The 25,338-nt window shown below is 44.9% G+C and overlaps 2 protein-coding genes across 2 annotated transcripts in view; one reads left to right on the top strand and one right to left on the bottom strand.

Annotated features, from left to right (window-relative positions):
• Positions 1-25,338, bottom strand: part of LOC148476844 (uncharacterized) — a 370,508-nt gene that overhangs the window by 27,455 nt on the left and 317,715 nt on the right. The window contains exons 8-9 of the mRNA XM_088457573.1: positions 6,567-6,576; positions 187-250 (exon numbers count right to left, since the gene is read on the bottom strand). Of these exons, the coding sequence (XP_088313699.1) occupies positions 187-250; positions 6,567-6,576 (74 nt within the window). The remainder of the gene's footprint in view (positions 1-186; positions 251-6,566; positions 6,577-25,338) is intronic.
• Positions 11,316-22,900, top strand: LOC148476845 (uncharacterized). Its single transcript, XM_088457569.1, has 2 exons — positions 11,316-11,649; positions 21,469-22,900. The coding sequence occupies exons 1-2, from the start codon at positions 11,319-11,321 to the stop codon at positions 22,701-22,703; spliced, it is 1,566 nt and encodes a 521-aa protein (XP_088313695.1). The 5' UTR covers positions 11,316-11,318; the 3' UTR covers positions 22,704-22,900.

Here is a 25,338-nt window from a genome sequence, read left to right as displayed (position 1 = left end):
ACCAAGGCAATGCTGGGTATCCCAGCTAGTACTAAATGTGGTATTTTGTGCATGCTACAAGAGGTCTGACAGATACCACTATAAGTATACTATGGAATAGTACAAGGGGAAGCAGAGATTTGTTCATGGTCCTCACAGACACTGGCAAATTATAAATAGCCACATAAACATTAGGTCACTACAAACCTGTTTTGATAGTTTGAAAAAAGACAAACGGACAGTAGAATCCCTGAGTTCTGCCCAAGTTTAGCTGATAATGGCCACACTTACATACCAAAGCGCAATCCTGGACTCTCCCCTATATAATAATAATAATGCCACATATCAGTGTGTGCTGGGAGCCGTGTTATTCCCCCTCATATATCACTGTACAGTCCCCTCTCCCCTATATAATAGTAATACCACATATCAGTGTGTGCTGGGAGCTGTGTTATTCCCCCTCATATATCACTGTACAGTCCCCTCGCCCTATATAATAATAATAGCACATATCAGTGCGTGCTGGGAGCTGTTATTCCCCCTCATATATCACTGTACAGTCCCCTCTCCCCTATATAATAATAATACCACATATCAGTGTGTGCTGGGAGCTGTGTTATTCCCCCTCATATATCACTGTAGTCCCCTCTCCCCTATATAATAATAATAGCACATATCAGTGCGTGCTGGGAGCTGTTATTCCCCCTCATATATCACTGTACAGTCCCCTCTCCCCTATATAATAATAATACCACATATCAGTGTGTGCTGGGAGCTGTGTTATTCCCCCTCATATATCACTGTAGTCCCCTCTCCCCTATATAATAATAATACCACATATCAGTGTGTGCTGGGAGCTGTGTTATTCCCCCTCATATATCACTGTACAGTCCCCTCTCCCCACTATATAATAATAATACCACATATCAGTGTGTGCTGGGAGCTGTGTTATTCCCCCTCATATATCACTGTACAGTCCCCTCCCGCTATATAATAATGATAATATCACAGATATCATATAACAAGTTACCTGACATAATCACCAGAGATGTTGCCGGTTAAAATGGCGGCTGAGGTATCTGGAATCTCTCTCTATGTAGCCCCGCCCTCTCCGCACCGTCACGTGTTAGGGTCTCACTCTCGCTGTTGTGTATTTTGTGCAATCTGATTGGCTCTTCGCTACGTCCGTCATCTCATTATCAGGAGGCGACGGCTGCAGCCATAGAGACGGCGAGTGGGCGGAGTCGCTTCGTTACAGCCTGGCCGTACGATTGGCTGACGTTTCTTCCCCCCGTCGGTATCTGTGGCATCATGAGATCCTCTCTGTAATGACTCTGACCATACATGTCCACAGTGCATGAGGCTGGCGGCCATTTTCTTGTATACCAGGCCTGGCAGTTACTATGGGAGCGGCGGCCATTTTCTCCTGGTCTGAGCCCTGCCCCCTATTTATCACGTGATCTCCTCCGGGCAGCGCTGTAGACACAGAGTCACTCAGTCATTGTCTCATCCTCTGCTGCTGCTGCTGCTGCCGGGGAGAGGGGGCACAATAGGAGCAGAGAGACACCGGGGAGACTGCTGCAGGGGAGGGCAGGTAGGATGGTGACAGTCCTGGTGCTAATCTGTATTATTAAGTGGTGATAACAGTCTTCCTCCCTGCAGGTATAATCACATAGAGGGGACATGCACATGCACACGTAGGGATGGGGGGGTTCTGAGCACCCAGAAACCCCCCCCCCGCCCACCAATCGATAGCGTAGCGTCGTCGGACCAGTGTCGCAGCCGGCCGCGGTCCAGGTCACCTCTGTCAGTATGTGCAGTGCAGACCACACAACACAGTGATAAATCACACGGCCGGCGCCAAGTAGTGCGCACGTACACGGCGGTGTGTTCGCTTTGGCAGCCAATGAGAGTCAGACTCTCATTGGCTACTACATCCACGGAGGGGACCAGGGCTGGAGGTCACTCATGAGCTCCGCCTTTCTGGCTCTCGCAGTGGGCGGAGGGAGAGGTGCCATGACATCTCTCTCCCATAGTGCCGAGCGGGAGGACGGAGGAGCAGACGGTAAAGAAATTAAAGGGAGATGTATAAATCTTTATATGTATTTAAATGAAATGAACAAAAACATTTGTGGTTTTCATTAAATGACCCCCACCCACGTGCCCCCACATTAAGTTGGGCCTTTTTGGATTGGTTTGGGCTTATTCATTTATCAGTTGCTTGTTTTCAATTTTAATGTTGGCAACAGTGACTGTGGTTCTGCGTTATCATTAAGCGGGTGGGATGCACTACGGTGCCCTATTTTTATAATACAGAGGAGGCTGACCCCGTTATTATAATGCAAGTGGTGCAGACCCCGTTGTTACTATAATACAGGTGGTGCAGACTTAGTTGTTACTATAATACAGGTGGTGTAGACCCCATTGTTACTATAATACATGTGGTGCAGACCCCGTTGTTACTATAATACAGGTGGTGCAGACTCAGTTGATACTATAATACAAGTGGTGCAGACTCAGTTGTTGCTCTAATACAGGTGACTCAGACTTAGTTGCTACTATGATACAGGTGGCGCAGACCCCATTGTTACTATAATACAAGTGGTGCATGTGTTACTATAATACAGGTGGAGCAGACTCTGTTGTTAATATAATACAGGAGGTGCAGCCTTAGTTGTTACTATAATACAGTGGTGCAGCCTCTGCTGTTAGCGTTCCCGCTAGGTGGCTTTAGCGGAGCGCCGCGCCCTGTCCGATTTTAAAAAAATCAGAATGTTCCTGACCCTTTTGGCGGCACCCCGATAAAATAACATTTCGGGTGCCATCCCCACCTGTGGGCCGCAGTGTCCTGCGGGTGGGTAAAATAGCGGTGCAGCGATCACCGTTGGTAAATAGGTGCCGTGCGCATGTTACTATAATGTATAAATATAATTGTCCCCTGGATTTGGCCGGATATCCAAACAGAGATTTCTCCTTTTCTTTACACAATTCAGCTTCCCTTAGGGGTTTATCACCTCAGACCTGGATAATGGATACTCTAGGAAAATAAAAAACCAGGTGCGCACAATGTAATACAATTGTACATTTATATAGATGAAAGTACCATAAACATGAACATTTAAGGTAAAACAAAACATCTCATCACAAGCCTGGTGAGACTGAGGAATCTGTATCTCCAAACACCGACGCTGTGGGCCTGATTCAGAGCCGCTTGTAAGCGGCCGCTCGTTCGTTCGGAGCGATGTTCGCACATCTGCGCATGCGTATGGGTTTTAGTACGCATGCGCGAACCAGTCAGTGCGGTCAGAATTCGTATGCTCGCAAAATAGCGAATGCCTGGTAATTTGAGTGACAGGATGAGGCGTTTGTAGGTGGTAACAGGGGAAGGTGCTTGAAAACGGGGAGTGGAGATCCGAACGCAGGCGTGCCAAACGGTCAAAACGGGCGTTTAATGGGAGTGCATAATTAACAAAGCAGCGTCATTGACCACGTCACTTGGGTGTCTTTTAGCCAGAACTGCTCGCATGATTGCGGTAGGAAAAACCAACCACAAGAATAGCGAGCAGTTCATTCGCCTTTCGATGTACTCGATTAATCTAATAAATAGCGGAGATGACTTATGATGCGAGCGGCCAGGGGGAGTTTTTATCAAAAAAAGTCCGCATGTTTTGTTCGCTCATTCAGACATAGAGGCGTCAACAGACCGCAAAGAGCGAACGGTCAATTTAAATAGCCAGCCCCTTTTTTCTGGACGAGCGAGCGCAAATAGCGTCCGGCTCTGAATCAGACCCTGTGTCCGTTACTCTCTGAGACAGCAGATGAAGCTTTACAAAGAGCCGGCGGGGAGTTCCGATATAGCCGTCAGCGCATGAGTGCCACACCTTGCTGTAAGGTCCGTCACAGAGTAACCACATGAATCACCATCCCAGGCGCTCCTAGATGCATTTCATCCACAAAGACGTCATCAGTGGGTGTGTTCAAGCGCCCCATACACTACCTTATATCCAGCTGTCACTCATCATTATATATAATACACAAAGACTTTATCAGTGGGTGTGTTCTAGTGCCCCATACATTACCTTATATCCAGCTGTCACTCATCATTATATATAATACACAAAGACTTTATCAGTGGGTGTGTTCTAGTGCCCCATACATTACCTTATATCCAGCTGTCACTCATCATTATATATAATACACAAAGACTTCATCAGTGGGTGTGTTCTAGTGCCCTATACACTACCTTATATCCAGCTGTCGATCATCATTATATATAATACACAAAGACTTCATCAGTGGGTGTGTTCTAGTGCCCCATACATTACCTTATATCCAGCTGTCACTCATCATTATATATAATACACAAAGACTTCATCAGTGGGTGTGTTCTAGTGCTCCATACATTACCTTATATCCAGCTGTCACTCATCATTATATATAATACACAAAGACTTCATCAGTAGGTGTGTTCTAGTGCCCCATACATTACCTTATATCCCTATGTCATTCATCATTATATATAATACACAAAGACTTCATCAGTGGGTGTGTTCAAGTGCCCCATACATTACCTTATATCCAGCTGTCACTCATCATTATATATAATACACAAAGACTTCATCAGTGAGTGTGTTCTAGTGCCCCATACATAACCTTATAGCCAGCTGTCACTCATCATTATATATAATACACAAAGACGTCATCAGTGGGTGTGTTCAAGTGCCCCATACATTACCTTATATCCAGCTGTCACTCATCATTATATATAAAACACTTTTGGGCAATTCAATTGTTTTATCGCACCCGATCTCCCGTCTAAAGTGACGGGAGATCGCTGGGCGTTATTCAATTGTCGGTCGGGTTTAGCTGGGTAAAACGGCTACTCCCGACCAAAGTGCTGGGCGCGATCGCAAAAAGTGTAGTTTGGGCACCCAAACAGGTCACTTTTCACCCATTTCAGCTTGCATCCCTCTGCAGCTGCGATCTGAAATGGTGCGCCTGCAGCTTATCGCGCCCGTCAGGAGCAACAATTGAATAGCTACTGTCGGGTGCTTAGGTGGGGGCAATACAATTGAATAGCTCCTTTCGGGCATATAGGTGGGGGCGATACAATTGAATAGCGCCATATTAGTGTAATAAGTCTTGTGCTATTCTGATCTTTTTTTTCGGTTGTCTTTTTCCTCCTTATAAAATATAGATGTTGATTAGATCCAGTACAGACTATTATTATCTCTGCACTGTGTTATTATCTATGCACTGTGTTATTATCTCTGTCCTGTGTTATTATCTCTGCTCTGTGTTATTATCTCTATCCTGTGTTATTATCTCTGTCCTGTGTTATTATCTCTGCACTGTGTTATTATCTCCGCACTGTGTTATTATCTCCGCACTGTTATTATCTCCGCACTGTGTTATTATGTCTGCTCTGTGTTATTATCTCTGCATTGTGTTATTATCCCTGCACTGTGTTATTATCTCTGTCCTGTGTTATTATCCCTGCACTGTGTTGTTATCCCCGCACTGTGTTGTTATCCCTGCACTGTGTTGTTATCCCTGCACTGTGTTATTATCTCTGCACTGTGTTATTATCTCTGCTCTGTGTTATTATCTCTATCCTGTGTTATTATCTCTGCACTGTGTTATTATCTCTGTCCTGTGTTATTATCTCTGCTCTGTGTTATTATCTCTATCCTGTGTTATTATCTCTGCACTGTGTTATTATCTCTGTCCTGTGTTATTATCTCTGTCCTGTGTTATTATTTCTGCACTGTGTTATTATTTCCGCACTGTGTTATTTTCTCCGCACTGTGTTATTATGTCTGCTCTGTGTTATTATTATTATGTCTGCTCTGTGTTATTATTATTATTATGTCTGCTCTGTGTTATTATCCCTGCACTGTGTTATTATCTCTGTCCTGTGTTATTATCTCTGTCCTGTGTTATTATCTCTGCACTGTTATTATCTCTGCTCTGTGTTATTATTATCCCTGCACTGTGTTATTATCCCTGCACTGTGTTCTTATCTCTGCACTTTGTTATTATCTCTGCTCTGTGTTATTATTATCCCTGCACTGTGTTATTATTATCCCTGCACTGTGTTATTATCTCTGCACCGTGTTATTATTCCAGCACCGTGTTATTATCCCTGCACCGTGTTATTATCTCTGCACTGTGTTATTATCTCTGCACCGTGTTATTATTCCTGCCCCGTGTTATTATTATCTCTGCACTGTGTTATTATTATCTCTGCACTGTGTTATTATCTCTGCACTGTGTTATTATGTGTAAGAATAAGTGTAATAGGGAGAACTATTACAGGCTTGTAATTTTTATCTTATAATTATCCTATACCTTTCATTATTCATTATAGGTTATATTTATGAAATAATATACCTGCAAAAATGCTTTTTTAAGATGTTAATGTAATTTATTATAAGGTACTGTAAAAGTTTATTATTAGATGTTATGGAATCCTAACAATCGCTGTACCCCTAACAATTATTTAAACCTGAAATAATCGCTGTCCAAACCATAAGTGTGGTTCCAATGCACAAAATATTATTATTGCAAGTAAAAACAAAAGTCACGCGCTTTGATCTGGACAATGAGCGCAAAGATCATAATACAAAATATACAGCCAATACATACGCATGCGCCCCGGTACCAGGTCCCAGCCGATCAATCCTGACATCTGCAGTCATCAAAGGGGTAACAACTGATCACTAGCCCATAGGTGCATGTATATATACTCTTACAAGATATAGCAACACAATGTGGACAGACAAACACTGTTTCATTGGTTCTTGCTCCTGATGATCTTCTTATTGGACAGTTCTAGGGTTATGTCCAATCTTCCAACAGTCTCTTGAGATTACATTGTCTTTCTTTAATTGGTTTCAAAATTAACTACGGAAACTGCATACAGAGATTTACATTCATAACCAATAATTCACTATGATCCTTAATTCCCAAACACATGATTCGACTCCCTTGCCAATATAAGCAGATATCTGGAAATAGACAGGGTATCAGTATAGTACCAAACATGCCATGTCTACTATATTGCATACCTTAAATATAAAATACATACATTTAACATCATTATTAATACTTTTTCTAAGAACCATAAAGTGCAGGAACCTTTTATGAGTGCGGGCATAAATATATATATGTTTGTGGTCGCTAATGTGCATCTGTGTTTTAAACTATGTATATACATCAGTAAGTACACATGCGTCCACGTGTACTTATATGATTGTATATGCAATCACCAATGTGTATACACATCAATAAGTTCACATGCGTCCACGTGTACCTATATGACTGTATATACAATCACCAATGTTTGTATGTTTGTCTCTGCAATAGCAACTGTGTATATGTGTGCAAGCATTGTGGATACATATGCGATTGTCTATGTGTATGCATGTATATATCATGAATTAATATATATATTATCTCTCTTTATGCATTAATTGACATATTTGATATTACTTCTGTCTGAACTAAAAAATGACAGACAATGAGTTCTCACAGGTGGCAGCAGATGCTGGATGGAATCACAAATGTAAATTCTAGTTTGTTTAGGAGTCAGACTTAAAGACAATGGTTTATTTAGAGTACAATTACAGTACAATTCAGTTCTTTTTAACCACATTAGCATTGGACACAAGGCCTACAATTGCTAACAATAGCCAAACGTCTAACAATTATCTCTAAATATACATTCAGAACACTCCTTCTGAGCATATCAGTGTCTGTGTTATACTTCAATTGTCATATGCATACTATATCTGTATGCAGAGCAAACGCTCACCATATCTTTGTGCATTCCAATTGTTTCAGACATGTCCACAAGACTTGTCTGTCATCTCTGAATATATGAAATCTTTAAAGTTATATTTATATATATATATATATATGTGTATTCATGCGCATTTATTCTGTAAGGACTTTAACAGTGTGCAGTTAGCACGGCATTCGCACAACGCTAAAATAGCGCCGTATACCATCTGTATGGCATCGTGCTAAAGACGCAAAATGGCATCTTGCAGACAACTCAAAATGGCGTCTTCAGATCTTAAAGATTTGATCCTAGCCAATCATCCGGCTTCGACACTGTGTATAGTGATCACTGTGTATCAGGTGTGTGATATCAGTGTGACCTGTGTATAGTGATCAGTGTGTATGAGGTGTGTGATATCAGTGTGACCTGTGTATAGTCATCAGTGTGTATCAGGTGTGTGATATCAGTGTGATCTGTGTATAGTCATCAGTGTGTATCAGGTGTGTGATATCAGTGTGATCTGTGTATAGTGATCAGTGTGTATCAGGTGTGTGATATCAGTATAATCTATGTATAGTGATCAGTGTGTATCAGGTGTGTGATATCAGTGTAATCTGTGTATAGTGATCAGTGTTTATCAGGCGTGTGATATCAGTATAATCTATTTATAGTGATCAGTGTGTATCAGGTGTGTGATATCAGTGTGTCCTGTGTATAGTGATCACTGTGTATCAGATGTGTGATATCAGTGACCTGTGTATAGTGATCAGTGTGTATTAGGTGTGTGATATCAATGTGACCTGTGTATAGTGATCAGTGTGTATCAGGTGTGTGATATCAGTGTGACCTGTGTATAGTGATCACTGTGTATCAGGTGTGTGATATCAGTGTGACCTGTGTATAATGATCAGTGTGTATCAGGTGTGTGATATCATTGACCTGTGTATAGTGATCAGTGTTTATCAGGTGTGTGATATCAGTGTGACCTGTGTATAATGATCACTGTGTATCAGGTGGGTGATATCAGCGTGACCTGTACTCTGTAATATTGATTATAATTATATTTTAATAGACAAGTGAGCTGTGAGTAACCAGAGAATCTTTACTAGAAGTGACGGAAGGATGAGACGTGTCCTGCATAAATCACTAATCACTAATGATGGACAAGGATAGAAGTTGCATGACTGATAGGATACTAAATCTCACCCTGGAGATCGTCTACCTGCTGACTGGGGAGGTGAGAGGATCTGGGGGTGTCACAGTGACATCACTTATATCTATAGTAATATTAAAGTGACATGACTGGGGAGGTGAGGGGATCTGGGAGTGTCACAGTGACATCACTTATATCTATAGTAATAATACAGGGACATGACTGGGGAGGTGAGGGGATCTGGGAGTGTCACAGTGACATCACTTATATCTATAGCAATAATACAGGGACATGACTGGGGAGGTGAGAGGATCTGGGAGTGTCACAGTGACATCACTTATATCTATAGTAATAATACAGGGACATGACTGGGGAGGTGAGGGGATCTGGGATTGTCACAGTGACATCACTTATAGCTATAGTAATAATACAGCGACATGACTGGGGAGGTGAGGGGATCTGGGATTGTCACAGTAACATCACTTGTATCTATAGTAATAATACAGGGACATGACTGGGGAGGTGAGAGGGATCTGGGATGTCACAGTGACATCACTTATATCTATAGTAATAATACAGTGACATGTCTGTGGAGGTGAGGGGATCTGGGAGTGTCACCGTGACATCACTTATACCTGTAGTAATAATACAGTGACATGACTGGGGAGTTGAGGGGATCTGGGATTGTCACAGTGACATCACTTATATCAATAGTAATAATACAGGGATATGACTTGGGTGGTGAGAGGATCTGGGAGTGTCACCGTGACATCACTTATATCTATAGTAATAATACAGTGACATGTCTGTGGAGGTGAGGGGATCTGGGAGTGTCACAGTGACATCACTTATATCTATAGTAATAAAACAGGGACATGACTGGGGAGGTGAGGAGATCTGCGAGTATCACAGTGACATCACTTATATCTATAGTAATAATACAGGGGAATGACTGGGGAGGTGAGAGGATCTGGGAGTGTCACAGTGACATCACTTATATCTATAGTAATAATACAGGGACATGACTGGGGAGGTGAGGGGATCTGGGCGTGTCACAGTGACATCACTTATATTTATAGTAATAATACAGGGACATGTCTGGGGAGGTGAGGGTATCTGGGACTGTATTCAGTGATATTTGGTGTCTCCCTCAATACACAGGAATACACAGTAGTGAAGAAGACATCCGATGAGTGTTGGACACCCAGCAGCCGTCCCTGTGTGTCAGGAGGACTGAGCAGGACCCAGAGCCTCATCACGGTGCCTCCACCTCACTCACTGATAAATGAGAGACACAATAAACAGAAGATTTTGGAACTCACCAACAGGATCATTCAGCTGCTGACTGGAGAGGTGACTGCTGGGAATGGGACATTATATAGGTCACTATAGCAATGTCTTACATAAATTTAGCCACAACTTTGGCTTAATTATCTCTAGCCGATGCTGACAATCACTCAGTAGCACAAAAGATGTTACTTCTGCTCACACACCTCAATCAGCAGCAGGAAAACACATTGTTAGTACTTGTAGCACAGCACATTATTAGTCCAGCAGATATATTGCAAGCAACAACTTTCAATAGTCCACCTCCTATGTACACTGTATATGGTACTGTCACCCAGTGAAATATTTTTAGAGAGGTTTTCAGTTGTATTCCTCTACTCACTTAATTACACCCCCCCCTTTCCCCCTCCCGCCCCAGTGTGTGCAGTGTTGGGTATCTGAATCCTCCTTGGAATGGATCATAAGGAACACAAAGGGTTACTGATAGTATCGGCTGTAGCTCGTAAATGTTTCATCCAAACCATGATACTGACATACCATTCCTTGCATAGTTTTATTCAAAAATAATCTGTTTTTCGTGCAAGTATTAAATGAATTTGGTGGTATCCTCTTTGGACACTTGTGTGAGGAGACTCTAAGACTTTTTGAAAAATTTTATTGATCTCCATACATTTGTCATTGATAATATTATGTACAAATAATGGTGAAGGAAGTGTCCAGGACGTGTTTTACCAAGTTTGTGGCTTCCTCAGTTGGTTTCCTTTCTAGACAGATGTATTTTATTTTTTTGTGTTTTGTATTTTTAAGGTTGATGTTGTGACTAATATTAAGGTTGAAAATATAGAGGGAGAAGAAGAGACCTGTTTGACTGATACGAAGGCAGAAGATATAGAGGGAGAAGAAGAGACGTTTGTGACTGATATGAAGGCAGAAGATATAGAGGGAGAAGAAGAGACCTGTGTGACTGATATGAAGGCAGAAGATATAGATGGAGAAGAAGAGACGTATGTGACTGATATGAAGGCAGAAGATATAGAGGGAGAAGAAGAGACGTTTGTGACTGATATGAAGGCAGAAGATATAGAGGGAGAAGAAGAGACCTGTGTGACTGATATGAAGGCTGAAGATATAGATGGAGAAGAAGAGACGTATGTGACTGATATGAAGGCAGAAGATATAGAGGGAGAAGAAGAGACGTATGTGACTGATATGAAGGCAGAAGATATAGAGGGAGAAGAAGAGACGTATGTGACTGATATGAAGGCAGAAGATATAGAGGGAGAAGAGCCGTATGTGACTGATATGAAGGCAGAAGATATAGAGGGAGAAGAAGAGACGTATGTGACTGATATGAAGGCAGAAGATCTATATGGAGAAGAAGAGACGTATGTGAGTGGTGATCAGCAGTGTAAGGAGGAGGAAATCCCTACAGATATCACCACAGGTTAGTAATAAAGACTTATTACAGAAAAGAATCACATTACACTCCTTACAGTACAACAAAGGGCCGTAACTAGCTATGGGCGACAGGCCAGTATATGAAGCCTATCGGGTGTCCTTAGGACAGTTATCGTTGCACTTACTGAAGCAGCATCACACCCCTTCCGCGTGTTGTGCGCTCAGTGGACGGGGCCAGCACAGGGTGCAAACGTGCCCTATTACAGCAGTCCCTTATTCTATGTGCTCAGCCAAAGCTTGGCCTGGCCTCATACTACATAGGATAATATGCTGAATATTTTTGCTCACTTTTTAATAAGGAGAACTAGTAGACATTTCTGTATGTTGAAGGGATCACTATGAGGGTGGGGAACACATCTTTTGGGATTCAATCATTTCCTCCCACACTACTCTCCTGCTTTGTCACAATGAGAATTTGCAATAAAAAAAATAAAATCATGTAAACATTCCCCAAAATGGCGACCTGTGCGCATTTCCAGCTTCTCTTTCCGTACATCCCATGGATATTGCTCATCTTTCCTGCAAGCCTGGAGGCAGCAGTGTCTTGTTCACGTGCCTTCAGCTTTCATGATCTAGTACAGGCCTGGCCAACCTCTGAGCCTCCAGCTGTTGTGTAATAACACATCCCAGCATGCCCTGCCACAGTTTTAGCATTTCCTAATAGCCAAACTTTGCCAGGGCATGCTGGGACTTGTAGTTTCACAGCAGCTGGAGGGCCACAGGTAGCCAGGCCTGTACTAGACTGTCTAGTATGTCAGAACACATTATATCTATAGTATATGAGATATACTCTCCTGTGATGTCACAGTAAAGTAAACTCCAGCACAAGCATAGTAAATGAATAAGACACACATGTCCGTGCCTGGGTTACCCATATTGTACATGGTACAAGCTGCGTGGCGATAGTAATGCCGTATATGAATACAATACAGAAAGACAATTGTTGTGGGATGTGGTCGGGGACACAAGCCACGCGGCTGAGATGGCCACCACGGCATAACATTATGTGCTATGGCACCATCAGAGGGAAATATTGGCATTATAGGCTTTATGCTGGCTGCATATGTAATGGTGTAGTATGTACGGTGTGTACAGCTGGCTGTGGTATCTGAGCATCATCTGGTGGCTGCACCCCCAAGGCTGTTACCTCCCAGTGCTGGGCACAGTGTAGGTAATGTGCAATGTTCAGAGGACGAGAGGCTGTATTGTAATTCCTACTTATAACTAGATTGGGTATGAAATACCGGCAGCTCTCATCATTACAAGAGCGCAGCATCGCTAGACAGTCCCCTAGATGTCTGCACTGCTGCTCTATCACACCTCCATGGCACCGTGACACCAGCCCTCGGCTTGGTTCTCCAGGCGGGGCTTCAGGGGGAACCTAGCTAGAAGGCTCTTTGTACCCCGGACTGGAGCCGGAACTCAAGGGGACAGGTAAGGTGGATCCCCGTGGGGACCCGCATCTATTCGCAGTCTTGCCTCCAGTCTCAGGAGACAGACCGGAAGTGCTGATGTAGACACCGGTGCATCCAGGACTCCACTAGACCTCCAGGGCAATACATATACTAGCGCAGGGGACAAATTGCGGCCAGGGCCCGGTGGTTGATGTCAGCATAGGGGAGACGACCCTCTTCCTGCAGCTCCTCCCCCGGCTCAGGGTGTCATTCCACTGCACTCTTGCCCCCCTTGAGCTGCTCCTCCCTCATCCGCCACCCCCTCTTAGACTCTCGGTCTCCCTGTATGCCTCTACCAAGGGCCAGGCTGTACAGCGCTATATCCTACCAGACACTGCGGTCTGTGTAATTGATTTTAGTGCCCACTGCAGTAATATTGTATACTCTGCATTGTATGTGACTTGTGCTAGCGCTGCTGTCTGTCTCCTTTTATCCCCAAACTGTCAGCTTATACCTTTCCCTGTTTTCCATTATAAACCTGGCACACTGATGTATCCCCTCACATGTACCTCACATCTCCCTATATTTGTGAGGGCTATCACATACTATATATCGGTGTTGCGCACTACACTGTGCCATATTGCACATATATGTGGGTTGCTCACTGCATGTGCCAGATCGTGTGTTAGATTACTCTTGCAGCTATGTCTGGCAGAGGCAAGAATAACAAGCAGCCTGCTCCTCCCACTCTGGTGTCTTCAGAGGACCTCATTCAGGATGGTCTCTGTACATCTTGTTATACTGCTCCTGGCCCATCAACCCCTGTGTCCTCTCCTCAGGAACCCCCCAGGGTTACTTTTTCACAGGTGTTTGCAGAAATTAAGGACCACCTAGCAGTCCCTGTGGTAGCTCCCCCTATGGGATGGCCACAGCAGGTACTCCCTGCATATCCTTTGCCTCCCCCATGGGTAGATGCACTTTCTACCTCAGTGCAGAGTCTGGCGGATACCTCTACTGCCTTTCAACAAATGCTGCAAAAGGAGAGACCCTTACCTAGTAAACCCACTAAGCGTGCTTTGCTATCTTCCCAGCCCACCCAGCTATGAGATTCTGAATTATCATCTGGGGAGGCAGAAGACGCAGATCTCTCTCTCTCTGACTCCCCCATCGGGAGAGGAGGAGCCCCCCTCCAAGTTAAATAAACCTGCACTTGTGAGAGCTGTAAAATCTATCCTTCAAATAGAAGAGGCAGAACCCACTTCTAAGGCAAAAGAGCCACTAGTTAAGCGACAGAAGGTAGTTTTGCCAGAGTTTTCTCACTCGGATCAGGTATCTGATCATATGAGTGAAACATGGAATATACAAAGGAAAAGGTTTGAGTTGCTCAAATGCTTAACTTCCTTTTACCCTCTTCCAGATACTGATTGCACTAAATACGATGTTCTCCCTGCAGTGGACTCCCACGTGACATGTTTAGTTAAGAATGCTATGTTACCTATCCATACTGCAACCTCCTTAAAGGAGACTACGGATTGAAGCTTGTCTGAAATCTACATACTCTCTTACAGGAGCTATTACTCGTCCTTCCAGGGCTATGGCCTGGGTGTCAAAAGCCATTGAGAGTTGGGCAGAGGCCCTAGAAGTTACATTTCCCTCTGATGCTTCGAGGGAACAGCTGTCCTACATATCTCACATTAGAGATGCAGCCTCCTATTCAGGTAAGCGGCTCTGGATACTGATCTCCTGGCTTCCAAGGCATCTGCTACTTCTATGGTAGCCCGCCGTATTGTTTGGCTTTGCTCATGGAAGGCAGATTTTGGCCTTATTCTGGGGAGATCCTGTTTGGCCCAGAATTGGACAAGATTTTGACTGCCTTGGAAGCTTCCAAGATGGTGTCCTTGCCCTCTGCATGTACTACGAAGCCTCAAATGTCATCCTTTCGACCTCAAAGAAAAGCTAAAGGTCAGTCCTTTCCAAGGCAGTCGGCATCCACTAAGGCCTCCAAGCCTAGGACCAAACAGACCTGGGCTACTAGACGTCCACCTACCAAATCTGTGAACAAGCCTTCAGCCTGATGGGGCAGGCCTCTCACTTGGTTCTTCCAGGGTGGGAGGCTGACTTCTTCAATGCGCCCAGTTCTGGCATCAGACCATATCAGACACCTGGGTAAAAGAAGTGGTCTCCAATGGATATGCCCTCTCATTCCTGAGGAGGCCCCCAGCAGTTCTTTTGCACAGGACCTCCATCGGACCAAGCAAAGCCCTGCTGCTTCAGGAGGCCATTCAGTCCTTAATGCTCTCAAGAGTAATAATTCCGGTCCCCCCCTTAAAGTGAGGGAAGGGCTATTATTCTACCCTTAGTTGAGAAGTCCAACGGGTCTCATCGGCCTATCCTCAACCTCAAGTCTCTAAACAAGTTTATCAGGGTGCCCAGGTTTCATATTGAAAACCTTCACTCTCTTGTCCTGGCGTTGGAGCCTAGAGATTTTATAGTGTCTCTGGACATTCAAGACTCTTACCTACATGTACTTATAGCGCCTTCTCATCAGCAGTATCTCCGGTCTGCTATACTGCAGCAACATTACCAATTTCAGGCTCTGGCATTTGGCCTTTCTACAGCCCCTCGGGTCTCTTACCAAGATTATGACATTGTCAAGGGATCAGACTGCTCCCATACTTGGACGATCTCTTGCTGTTGGCAAGCTCCCCAGAAATTTTTCACCCCTATTTACAGGTAACCATTGATTTTCTGCAAATGCAAGATTGGCTGATCAACTGGAAATCATCTTCCCTGGTATCTTCTCAAATAATGGTAAATCTGGGTGCCCTTCTGGACTCTCAAATTCAGAGAATCTTCCTAACAGCTAACAAAATCTCTGTATTACAGCACTGAGGGCCTGATTCAGACCCTCTCGCGAGCGCTATGCGTTTGTAAGCGCGTCGATGGTGGCCCAGTGCACATGCGCACGATGGAGCCGGCTCCGTCGTGCGCATGCACGACACCCGGATAGCGACGGGCAAACCGTCGCTCCGGGTCTCGTACCAAAGGGGGCATGCTGTCGATGTTGAGTGACAGTACGTCCCCTTTGGTGGGCGGGGCCGGGGGAGCGGCTGCCCAAACGGAGGCGTTCCCATGTGGGGGCCGCCTCCGTTTGGGGGCGGCCCCACTGACATCACGAGTGATGTCAGTGGGAGAGATTTCGGCTCTGTTAGAGCCGAAATCTCTTTGGGGCTTGCGACAACGAGACCCTACCACAAGGGTCTCGTCACAAGCCCGATGGTCGCGATGGTTTTGACCATCGTGACCATCTTCCTGGCCACTCACTATAGCTGTGGGTGGTCACCCACAGCTATGCGAGCGGCCAGGAGGCCGTTCTAAAAAAAAAAAAAGACCGGCCCTGATTCAGAGCTGGCGCTCGTTCAGAGCATCCGGCTCTGAATCAGGCCCTGAGTGTGCAGACTACTCCACAGTCGAGAAGTGTCAATTCATACTGCAATGCAGACCTTGGGATCCATGGTGTCCACCTTTGACAGTTCAGTTTCACTCCAAGCCCCTACAACACCTTATCCTCTCTAGGTGAAATGGGCTGCTCCATCTGCTCAGATCCTAGATGATGGGCATCTCCCTGGAAGTTTGCCTGTTCCTAGCCTGGTGGCTACAGACGTCCCACTGAAACAAGGGGCGACCCTTTTGGATCCTGGACTGGGCACTCCTCACCATGAATGCTAGCCTCTGAGGGTAGGGTGCAGAGACCAGCCAGCACTCCTTCCAAGGATGCTGTACTCCAGCAACCAATCAATGTCCTGGAATTCTGAGCCATCTACAGGGCCCTCACTCTGGCTCAGGATATTCTGCAGGTCAGTACAAGTACATTCCGACAATGCGACGGCAGTGGCCTACCTTAATCACCAAGGAGGCACTCGAAGTCAGGCAGCAATGGCAGAGGTGTCCCACATTCTAACATGGGCTGAACACCAGCCAACTCTACAGTGATCATCCCAGGGATTTTAAATTGGGAAGCAGATTTCCTCAGCCATCACGATATGCATTCAGGGGAGCATCACGATATGCATTCAGGGGAGTGGTCTCTACATCCAGAAGTCTTTCAGCTCCTGGTGGACAAATGGGGTCTACCAGATGTGGACCTCATTGCTTCATGACACAACCACAAACTTCCAGTGTATGGGGCCAGGACAAGGGACCCCAATGCGGCCTTCATGGACACATTATCTGTGAGGTGGACTTTCCATTTGGCTTACCTCTTCCCTCCAGTCTCCCTTCTTCGGATTCTTCGGATGTTCAAACAGGAAGGGGGCATAGTCCTGTTGTTAGCTCCAGATTGGCCCAAATGCCATTGGTACTCCGATCTTCAAAGTCTCTCCATAGTCGTTCCTCTGCAACCTCCTCTATGACCACACCTGTTGTCTCGGGTCCCTGCCTACATCCGGACCTGACCAGTCTGTCTTTAACGGCCTGGTCTTGAGACATCCCTCCTAAGGTCTAAAGGGTTTTCTAGCTCTGTGGTCCAGACCTTGCTCAGAGCACATAAACCGGCCTCTGCCAGGATTTATCACCGGGTATGGCATACATATTTCCAGTGGTGTGCTACTAGAAACTATGGCCCTCAGGCAAGGATTCTAGAAACCCTAAAAACCTATCTTAAGCTGGATTGGTTCTCAGACTCCGCCTAGCATCTCTGAAAGTGCACGTCTCTGCTATGTCCATCTGGTTCCAACCTCCCTTTGTCCCTCCTCTGGCTCCATGGGATTTGTCAGTGGTTCTCCACACACTTCAGGAACCTCAATTCGAACCCCTGGAATCAGTAGATGTCAAATGGCTCACTGCGAAGACTCTGTTTCTTCTGGCTATAGCATCTGCCCATAGGGTATCGGATTTAGGGGCGCTTTCATGTCGCTCCCCCTTTCTAGTCTTTCATACAGACAATGCTGTTCTTATAACGTGCCCTGGTTTCTTCTGAAGGTGGTCTCTCATTTCTACCCTAATGTGGAAAATGTGGTTCCGGCCTTTCAATTACCAGACCTCTTGACAGGTGAGGCCTCTTTGGATGTGGTCCGTGCTCTGAAGAGTTACGTGGAATGTACTAGTTCCATCAGGAAATCGGAGTCCCTCTTTATCCTATATGAATTCCATAAGAAGGGATGGCCAGCTAACAAATAGACTCTGGCCAGATGGCTTCGCATGACTATCTCGCAGGCTTACACGCAGACTGGCCTACCTGTGCCAGCTACAACAGGGCACGACACATTTTTGTAACCTCTAGGAGTCATATTAAAAGTTTGGGAGCCAGACTATCGTCCATTACCAAAATATATCAAAGCTTGTATAGACCACCACATATGCCCTTTCAGTGCCCAGCAACCTCCCCACATGCCATCAAATCACCACACATGCCTCTTTAATGGTCATCAAATTCTGCAACATGCCCATACCAGCCCCTCTAATAGTGTGCCCAAAACTAATGCTTCCTGTATTAGTGCCCCCAATAGTAATTCCCCCAGTAGTAGAGCCCCCTGTAAGTGCCCCAGTAGTAAAGCCCCTCTAAAAGTTCCCCCAGTAGTAAGCCCCCTGTAATAATGCCCCCAGTAGTAAGCCCCCTGTAAAAGTGCCCCCAGTAGTAAGCCCCCTGTAATAGTGCCCCCAGTAGTAAGCCCCCTGTAAAAGTGCCCCCAGTAGTAAGCCCCCTGTAATAGTGCCCCCAGTAGTAAGCCCACTGTAAAAGTGCCCCCAGTAGTAAGCCCCCTGTAAAAGTGCCCCCAGTAGTAAGCCCCCTGTAAAAGTGCCCCCAGTAGTAAGCCCCCTGTAAAAGTGCCCCCAGTAGTAAGCCCCCTGTAATAGTGCCCCCAGTAGTAAGCCCCCTGTAATAGTGCCCCCAGTAGTAAGCCCCCTGTAAAAGTGCCCCCAGTAGTAAGCCCCCTGTAAAAGTGCCCCCAGTAGTAAGCCCTCTGTAATAGTGCCCCCAGTAGTAAGCCCCCTGTAAAAGTGCCCCCAGTAGTAAGCCCCCTGTAATAGTGCCCCCAGTAGTAAGCCCCCTGTAAAAGTGCCCCCAGTAGTAAGCCCCCTGTAATAGTGCCCCCAGTAGTAAGCCCCCTGTAATAGTGCCCCCAGTAGTAAGCCCCCTGTAAAAGTGCCCCCAGTAGTAAGCCCCCTGTAATAGTGCCCCCAGTAGTAAACCCCCTGTAAAAGTGCCCCCAGTAGTAAGCCCAGTGTAAAAGTGCCCCCAGTAGTAAGCCCCCTGTAAAAGTGCCCCCAGTAGTAAGCCCCCTGTAAAAGTGCCCCCAGTAGTAAGCCCCCTGTAATAGTTCCCCCAGTAGTAAGCCCCCTGTAAAAGTGCCCCCAGTAGTAAGCCCCCTGTAATAGTGCCCCCAGTAGTAAGCCCACTGTAAAAGTGCCCCCAGTAGTAAGCCCCCTGTAAAATATCCCCCTGTAAAAGTGCCCCCAGTAGTAAGCCCCCTGTAATAGTGCCCCCAGTAGTAAGCCCCTTGTAAAATTGCCCCAGTAGTAAGCCCCCTGTAAAAATTCCTCCAGTAGTAAGTCCCCTGTAAAATTGCCCCTTGTAAAAGTGCCCTACTAGTAAGCCCCCTGTAAATGTGCCACCTGAACACACACAAATAAAAAAATACTTTCATAAGGCTCGAACCTGCGTCCACTGCCGTCCACCGCTCGTAACTATCGGAGAGACGTCATGATGTCTCTTTCATAGTGCACGTGGGGGGAGCCGGACGCCGGAGCTCAGGAGTACCTCCTTGAACAACTGCTTTGGGACATCCCCATTGCCTACCTGAAAAGGAGAGTTATGGTAAAACTTACGCTTGTTAACTCTTCCTTCGAAGTCCATAAGGTCCACAGGCTACCTGCCCTGATGCATCTGGCTTCTATGGGTTTCTTTTCTTGGTCACTTGTTTCCTTCTCTGTGTGAGTGTGAGATTCTTCAGTGTACCAGTCTTCCTTCTCTCCTCTCCTGCCTTGGGCTTGTTAACTAAACTGAGTTGCCCTCAGGCTGTGGTTGGGGTTTAGGGGGAAGGACCGGCGCATCCTGGGACAGGAAAAAGCTTTTCTGTTGGTGTCCAGTCCTCCAAGCACTGCCTGCACCCTATTGTCTCCCTGTGGACATTGGCCCTCATTCAGAGCCGCTCGCAATTAGCGCTCGCTCGTTCAGATAAAGGGGGTGGCTATTCAAATGAACCGTTCGCTCCTTGTGGTCTGTTGACGCCTCCATGTCTGAACGAGCGAACAAAACATGCGCTCGTTTATTTGAAAAATACGCCCCCTGGCCGCTCGCATCATACGTCATGTCCGCTATTTATTAGATTAATCGAGTACATCGAACAGCGTATGAACTGCTCGCTATTCTTGTGTTTTAATTATGCACACATAAAACGCCCGCTTTGACCTTTAAGCACGCCTGCGTTCGGATCTCCACTCCCCGTTTTCAAGCACCTTCCCATGTTACCACCCACATACGCCTCCTCCTGTCACTCAAATTAGCAGGCACTCGCTATCTAGCGAACAAACAATTTTCTGCCGCACAGACTGGTTCGCGCATGCGTATTACAATCCGTACGCATGCGCAGTTGTGCAAACATCGCTCGGAGCGAATGAGCAGCCGCTAACGAGCGGCTCTGAATCAGGCCCATTATGTACTTTGAAGAAAGTGAGTTAACAAGAGTAAGTTTTGCCATAACTCTATTTTGCTCAACACATTTACGCATGCTACCCTGCGTCAGGAGTTCCTACTTTTCTGCAAGTTCCTACTCTATGAATGATCTTTCATACACCACTAACTTGTAGTTACATCTTCCTCGCCTCCCAGCTACAGAAGCTCATTGTGAAATTAAAACCTATCGCCACGCGGCTGGTACCATTTAACATATGGGTAACATCTAGCGCTGGCCTATTTTATTTTGTTTCAAAATTGTGCCTAAAGACCTGAATGCTGCCAGTCAAGCCGATATGAGGCCGTTTTGGGTACGGCTCACTAGCCTGTGCTTGTTTAGGCGTTAGCCTCTGGATCTGGGAGGTGAGCACATGTTACCAGCAGTGTAATGGTGTTTGATACATATACAATATAAATACTTGTAGGATCGGTTTGATACTGGGCTGTAAGCTTAAATGTTTTGCTGAAGTCCTTGTGCTTGGATTGCTAGATGTACCCAGGTTTGTAGTGGTGGCCCCAATGCCGACAACAATTGTCTTTATGTTTTGTATTAGAATAAACATGTAACCCCTGTGATAACTATAGCATAGCATAATATGTGACCGTTATACATTGTACCATGACACAACGGAACTTCCCCATTTGTTACTAATTTGGGGACCTGTAGTCTCTATTGGGAAAACTATCCCTGTTACAGGGAAACATTACTTTTATCATATATTTATTTTATTCCCAGCAGATGGATGTAACAGAAGGAAGATCTCAGAGGGATATCTCATCTTATCTACAGATGGTGACATAGAAGATCACAACATCACCCGAGATTCTCTAGGACAAACCCCTAACACCACCATTATACATCCAGCACCTCACAGTGCACATGTGTCATCTGATCCCTCTGATTATGGGGAATGTCCTCCTGATATCTCAGATAGTGGTACACCTATTACAGCTCCTACAGTAGATAAAATATTTTCCTGTTCTATAGATGCCCAACAGAACACAAAAGTAATTAATGACCAACCAACTAAGACCAGTGCAAAGCCCCATACATGCCCTGAGTGTGGGAAATGTTTCACCTATAAATCAGATCTTGTTGCACATCAGAGACGTCACACAGGTGAGAAACCATTTCCATGCTCCGAGTGTGGGAAATGTTTTACACATAAATCATATCTTGTTACACATCAAAGACGTCATACAAGTGAGAAACCGTTTCCATGCTCTGATTGTGGGAAATGTTTCAAAGACAAAACATATCTTGTTAGACATCAAAGATGTCACACGGGTGAGAAACCATTTCCATGCTCTGAGTGTGGGAAATGTTTCGTCTATAAATCAGATCTTGTTACACATCAGAGACGTCACACAGGTGAGAAACCATTTCCATGCTCTGAGTGTGGGAAATGTTTTACACAGAAATCAGATCTTGTTATACACCAAAGAATTCACACAGGTGAGAAACCATTTATATGCTCTGAGTGTGGGAAGTGTTTTACCAGAAAATCACTTCTTATTATACATCAGAGAAGTCACACAGGTGAGAAACCAATTTCATGCTCTGAGTGTGGAAAATGTTTTACAAGAAAATCAAGTTTACTTAGACATCAGAGACATCACACAAGTGAGAAACCATTTCCTTGCTCTGACTGTGGGAAATGTTTTACAAGATTTGATTTATGTGTAAGACATCAGAGAAATCACACAGGTGAGAAACCATTTCCATGCTCTGAGTGTGGGAAATGGTTTACACAGGAATCAGAACTTTTTATACATCAGAGAACTCACACAGGTGAGAAACCATTTCCATGCTCTGAGTGTGGGAAATGTTTTACACAGAAATCAGAACTTGTTATACATCAGAGAAGTCACACAGGTGAGAAACCATTTACATGCTCTGAGTGTAGGAAATGTTTTACCAGAAAATCAGTTCTTATTAAACATCAAATAATACATAAAAAAATTAGCTGATAGACAAAAAACACAATACTCTAAGCAATTCAAATGCTTCAAATCTTTTGGCTAATCTATTGTGTTTTGAGGGTATGCAGTCGGAATGCCGATGGTCTAAATGCCGACCATCGGTATCCTGATTGCATAATCCCGGCAAGGGTCTAATGACGTGTCGAAATCCCGATGCCGGCGCCCGGCATACCAGACAAAGAGGAAAGCTGGGCATAGACAGCCACAGGGGGGGGGGTAGGTTAGGGGCTCCCGGGGGGGACTTAGGTTCCGGGAGGGTTAGGCTAGGGGAAGAGGAGGGGTTAGGCACCCCCGGGGGGAGATTAGGGTTAGGCATCCCCCCCGGAGATTTAGGGTTAGGCTGCGGGGAAGGGGGGGTTAGGTTTAGGCACTTATAGGGGGGTTAGGCATTTGGGGGGAGGTTAGGGTCAGGCACCCCTAAGGGAGGGTTAGGTTAGCCATACTTACCTTAATAAACGATCGGGATTTTCATCCCTGCTGGGCTGCCACTGCTGGGATTAGAACCGATTACATACTGATTCCGTTTTGAGTACCAGCAATATCAGAATGGACAATACACAGCGCCATCAGTGGACAAACGTACTTTTTTTCACACAGCAATCAACCTTAATAAAAGGAAAGTATATATATATATATATATATATATTACACAGTCATGGACTACTGTAGGGAGCAGGGAGGGAAAGATGTATTTTGTGTTGCTAATCAATAGCAAGTAGTCCTCCGTCTCCTTGAACCTTAACCAAGAGAACCATGTGGAGACAAATTCCCAGTGTCAGTCCATCGTGGAGAACATCACATCTTCCATCTGATGTTATACGTATGTGATGTAATGAGTTACTGTAATTGTCATTACCTGTGTGTGATGGGGATCAGTGAAGCATAGATTATAGTAGCACACTGCCTGTTATATACTCACACACACAGTGCTATGTATGTCCTCTCATCACTCTGCATTTCATTCCACTGACCAATTGGCTCAGATGTAGTCATGTGTCTTATCAGCCAGACTATATCTTACCATTCAGTCTTAGGGGGCAGCTAGCTGAGGGGGCAACTAACTGTGGTAATACACAAAGTGTATAATAACTAAGAGGGTTTTCTAAACCATTAAAAAAGAACTGTAACAAACATTGATCACCATCTGTGACCAGGTAATTTCATAATTAAACTTGACATTTAGTTTTGTATTGTCCTACAAATATCAACTTTTAAGCCAAAATCAACATGTAATAAAAATAGCTTTTTCTTTTATCACTCCATGCTATCTTCTCTAAGGATATTACATCCGTCACTCTCCCTGTATGTCACCCCTCTGTACACATTGCCACCTCATTACTCTACTCCCCTCTTATATACACACATGAGCTTTTTCCTATATCACTCCATGGTATCTTCTCTAAGGCTATTACATCCGTCACTCTCCCTGTATGTCACCCCTCTGTACACATTGCCACCTCATTACTCTACTCCCCTCTTATATACACACATGAGCTTTTTCCTATATCACTCCATGGTATCTTCTCTAAGGCTATTACATCCGTCACTCTCCCTGTATGTCACCCCTCTGTACACATTGCCACCTCATTACTCTACTCCCCTCTTATATACACACATGAGCTCTTTCCTATATCACTCCATGGTATCTTCTCTAAGGCTATTACATCCGTCACTCTCCCTGTATGTCACCCCTCTGTACACATTGCCACCTCATTACTCTACTCCTCTCTTATATACACACATGAGCTTTTTCCTATATCACTCCATGGTATCTTCTCTAAGGCTATTACATCCATCACTCTCTCTGTATGTCACCCCTCTGTACACATTGCCTCCTCATTACTCTACTCCCCTATTATATACACACATGAGCTTTTTCCTATATCACTCCATGGTATCTTCTCTAAGGCTATTACATCCATCACTCTCCCTGTATATCACCCCTCTGTACACATTGCCACCTCATTACTATACTCCCCTCTTATATACACACATGACCTTTTTCCTATATCACTCCATGGTATCTTCTCTAAGGCTATTACATCCATCACTCTCCCTGTATCTCACCTCTCTGTACACATTGCCTCCTCATTACTCTACTCCCCTCTTATATACACACATGAGCTTTTTCCTATATCACTCCATGGTATCTTCTCTAAGGCTATTACATCTGTCACTCTCCCTCTATATCACCCCTCTGTACACATTGCCACCTCATTACTATACTCCCCTCTTATATACACACATGAGCTTTTTCCTATATCACTCCATGGTATATTCTCTAAGGCTATTACATCCGTCACTCTCCCTGTATCTCACCTCTCTGTACACATTGCCTCCTCATTATTCTACTCCCCTCTTATATACATACATGAGCTTTTTCCTATATCACTCCATGGTATCTTCTCTAAGGCTATTACATCTGTCACTCTCCCTGTATGTCACCCCTCTGTACACATTGCCTCCTCATTACTCTACTCCCCTCTTATATACACACATGAGCTTTTTTCTATATCACTCCATGGTATCTTCTCTAAGGCTATTACATCCGTCACTCTCCCTGTATGTCACCCCTCTGTACACATTGCCACCTCATTACTCTACTCCCCTCTTATATACACAC

The sequence above is a fragment of the Taudactylus pleione genome, unplaced genomic scaffold, assembly GCF_031769625.1.
Source record: "Taudactylus pleione unplaced genomic scaffold, aTauple2 ptg000768l, whole genome shotgun sequence".
NCBI classification, from domain to species: domain Eukaryota; kingdom Metazoa; phylum Chordata; class Amphibia; order Anura; family Myobatrachidae; genus Taudactylus; species Taudactylus pleione.
This window is presented reverse-complemented; position numbering and strand designations above follow the sequence as displayed.

Coding starts and splice junctions, on each gene's coding strand:
- LOC148476845 (XM_088457569.1), top strand. CDS start 11,319: ATGAAGGCTGAAGATATAGATGGAGAAGAAGAGACGTATGTGACTGAT. Junction 11,650..21,468: donor CCCTACAGATATCACCACAG/GTTAGTAATAAA, acceptor TTTTATTCCCAG/CAGATGGATGTAACAGAAGG.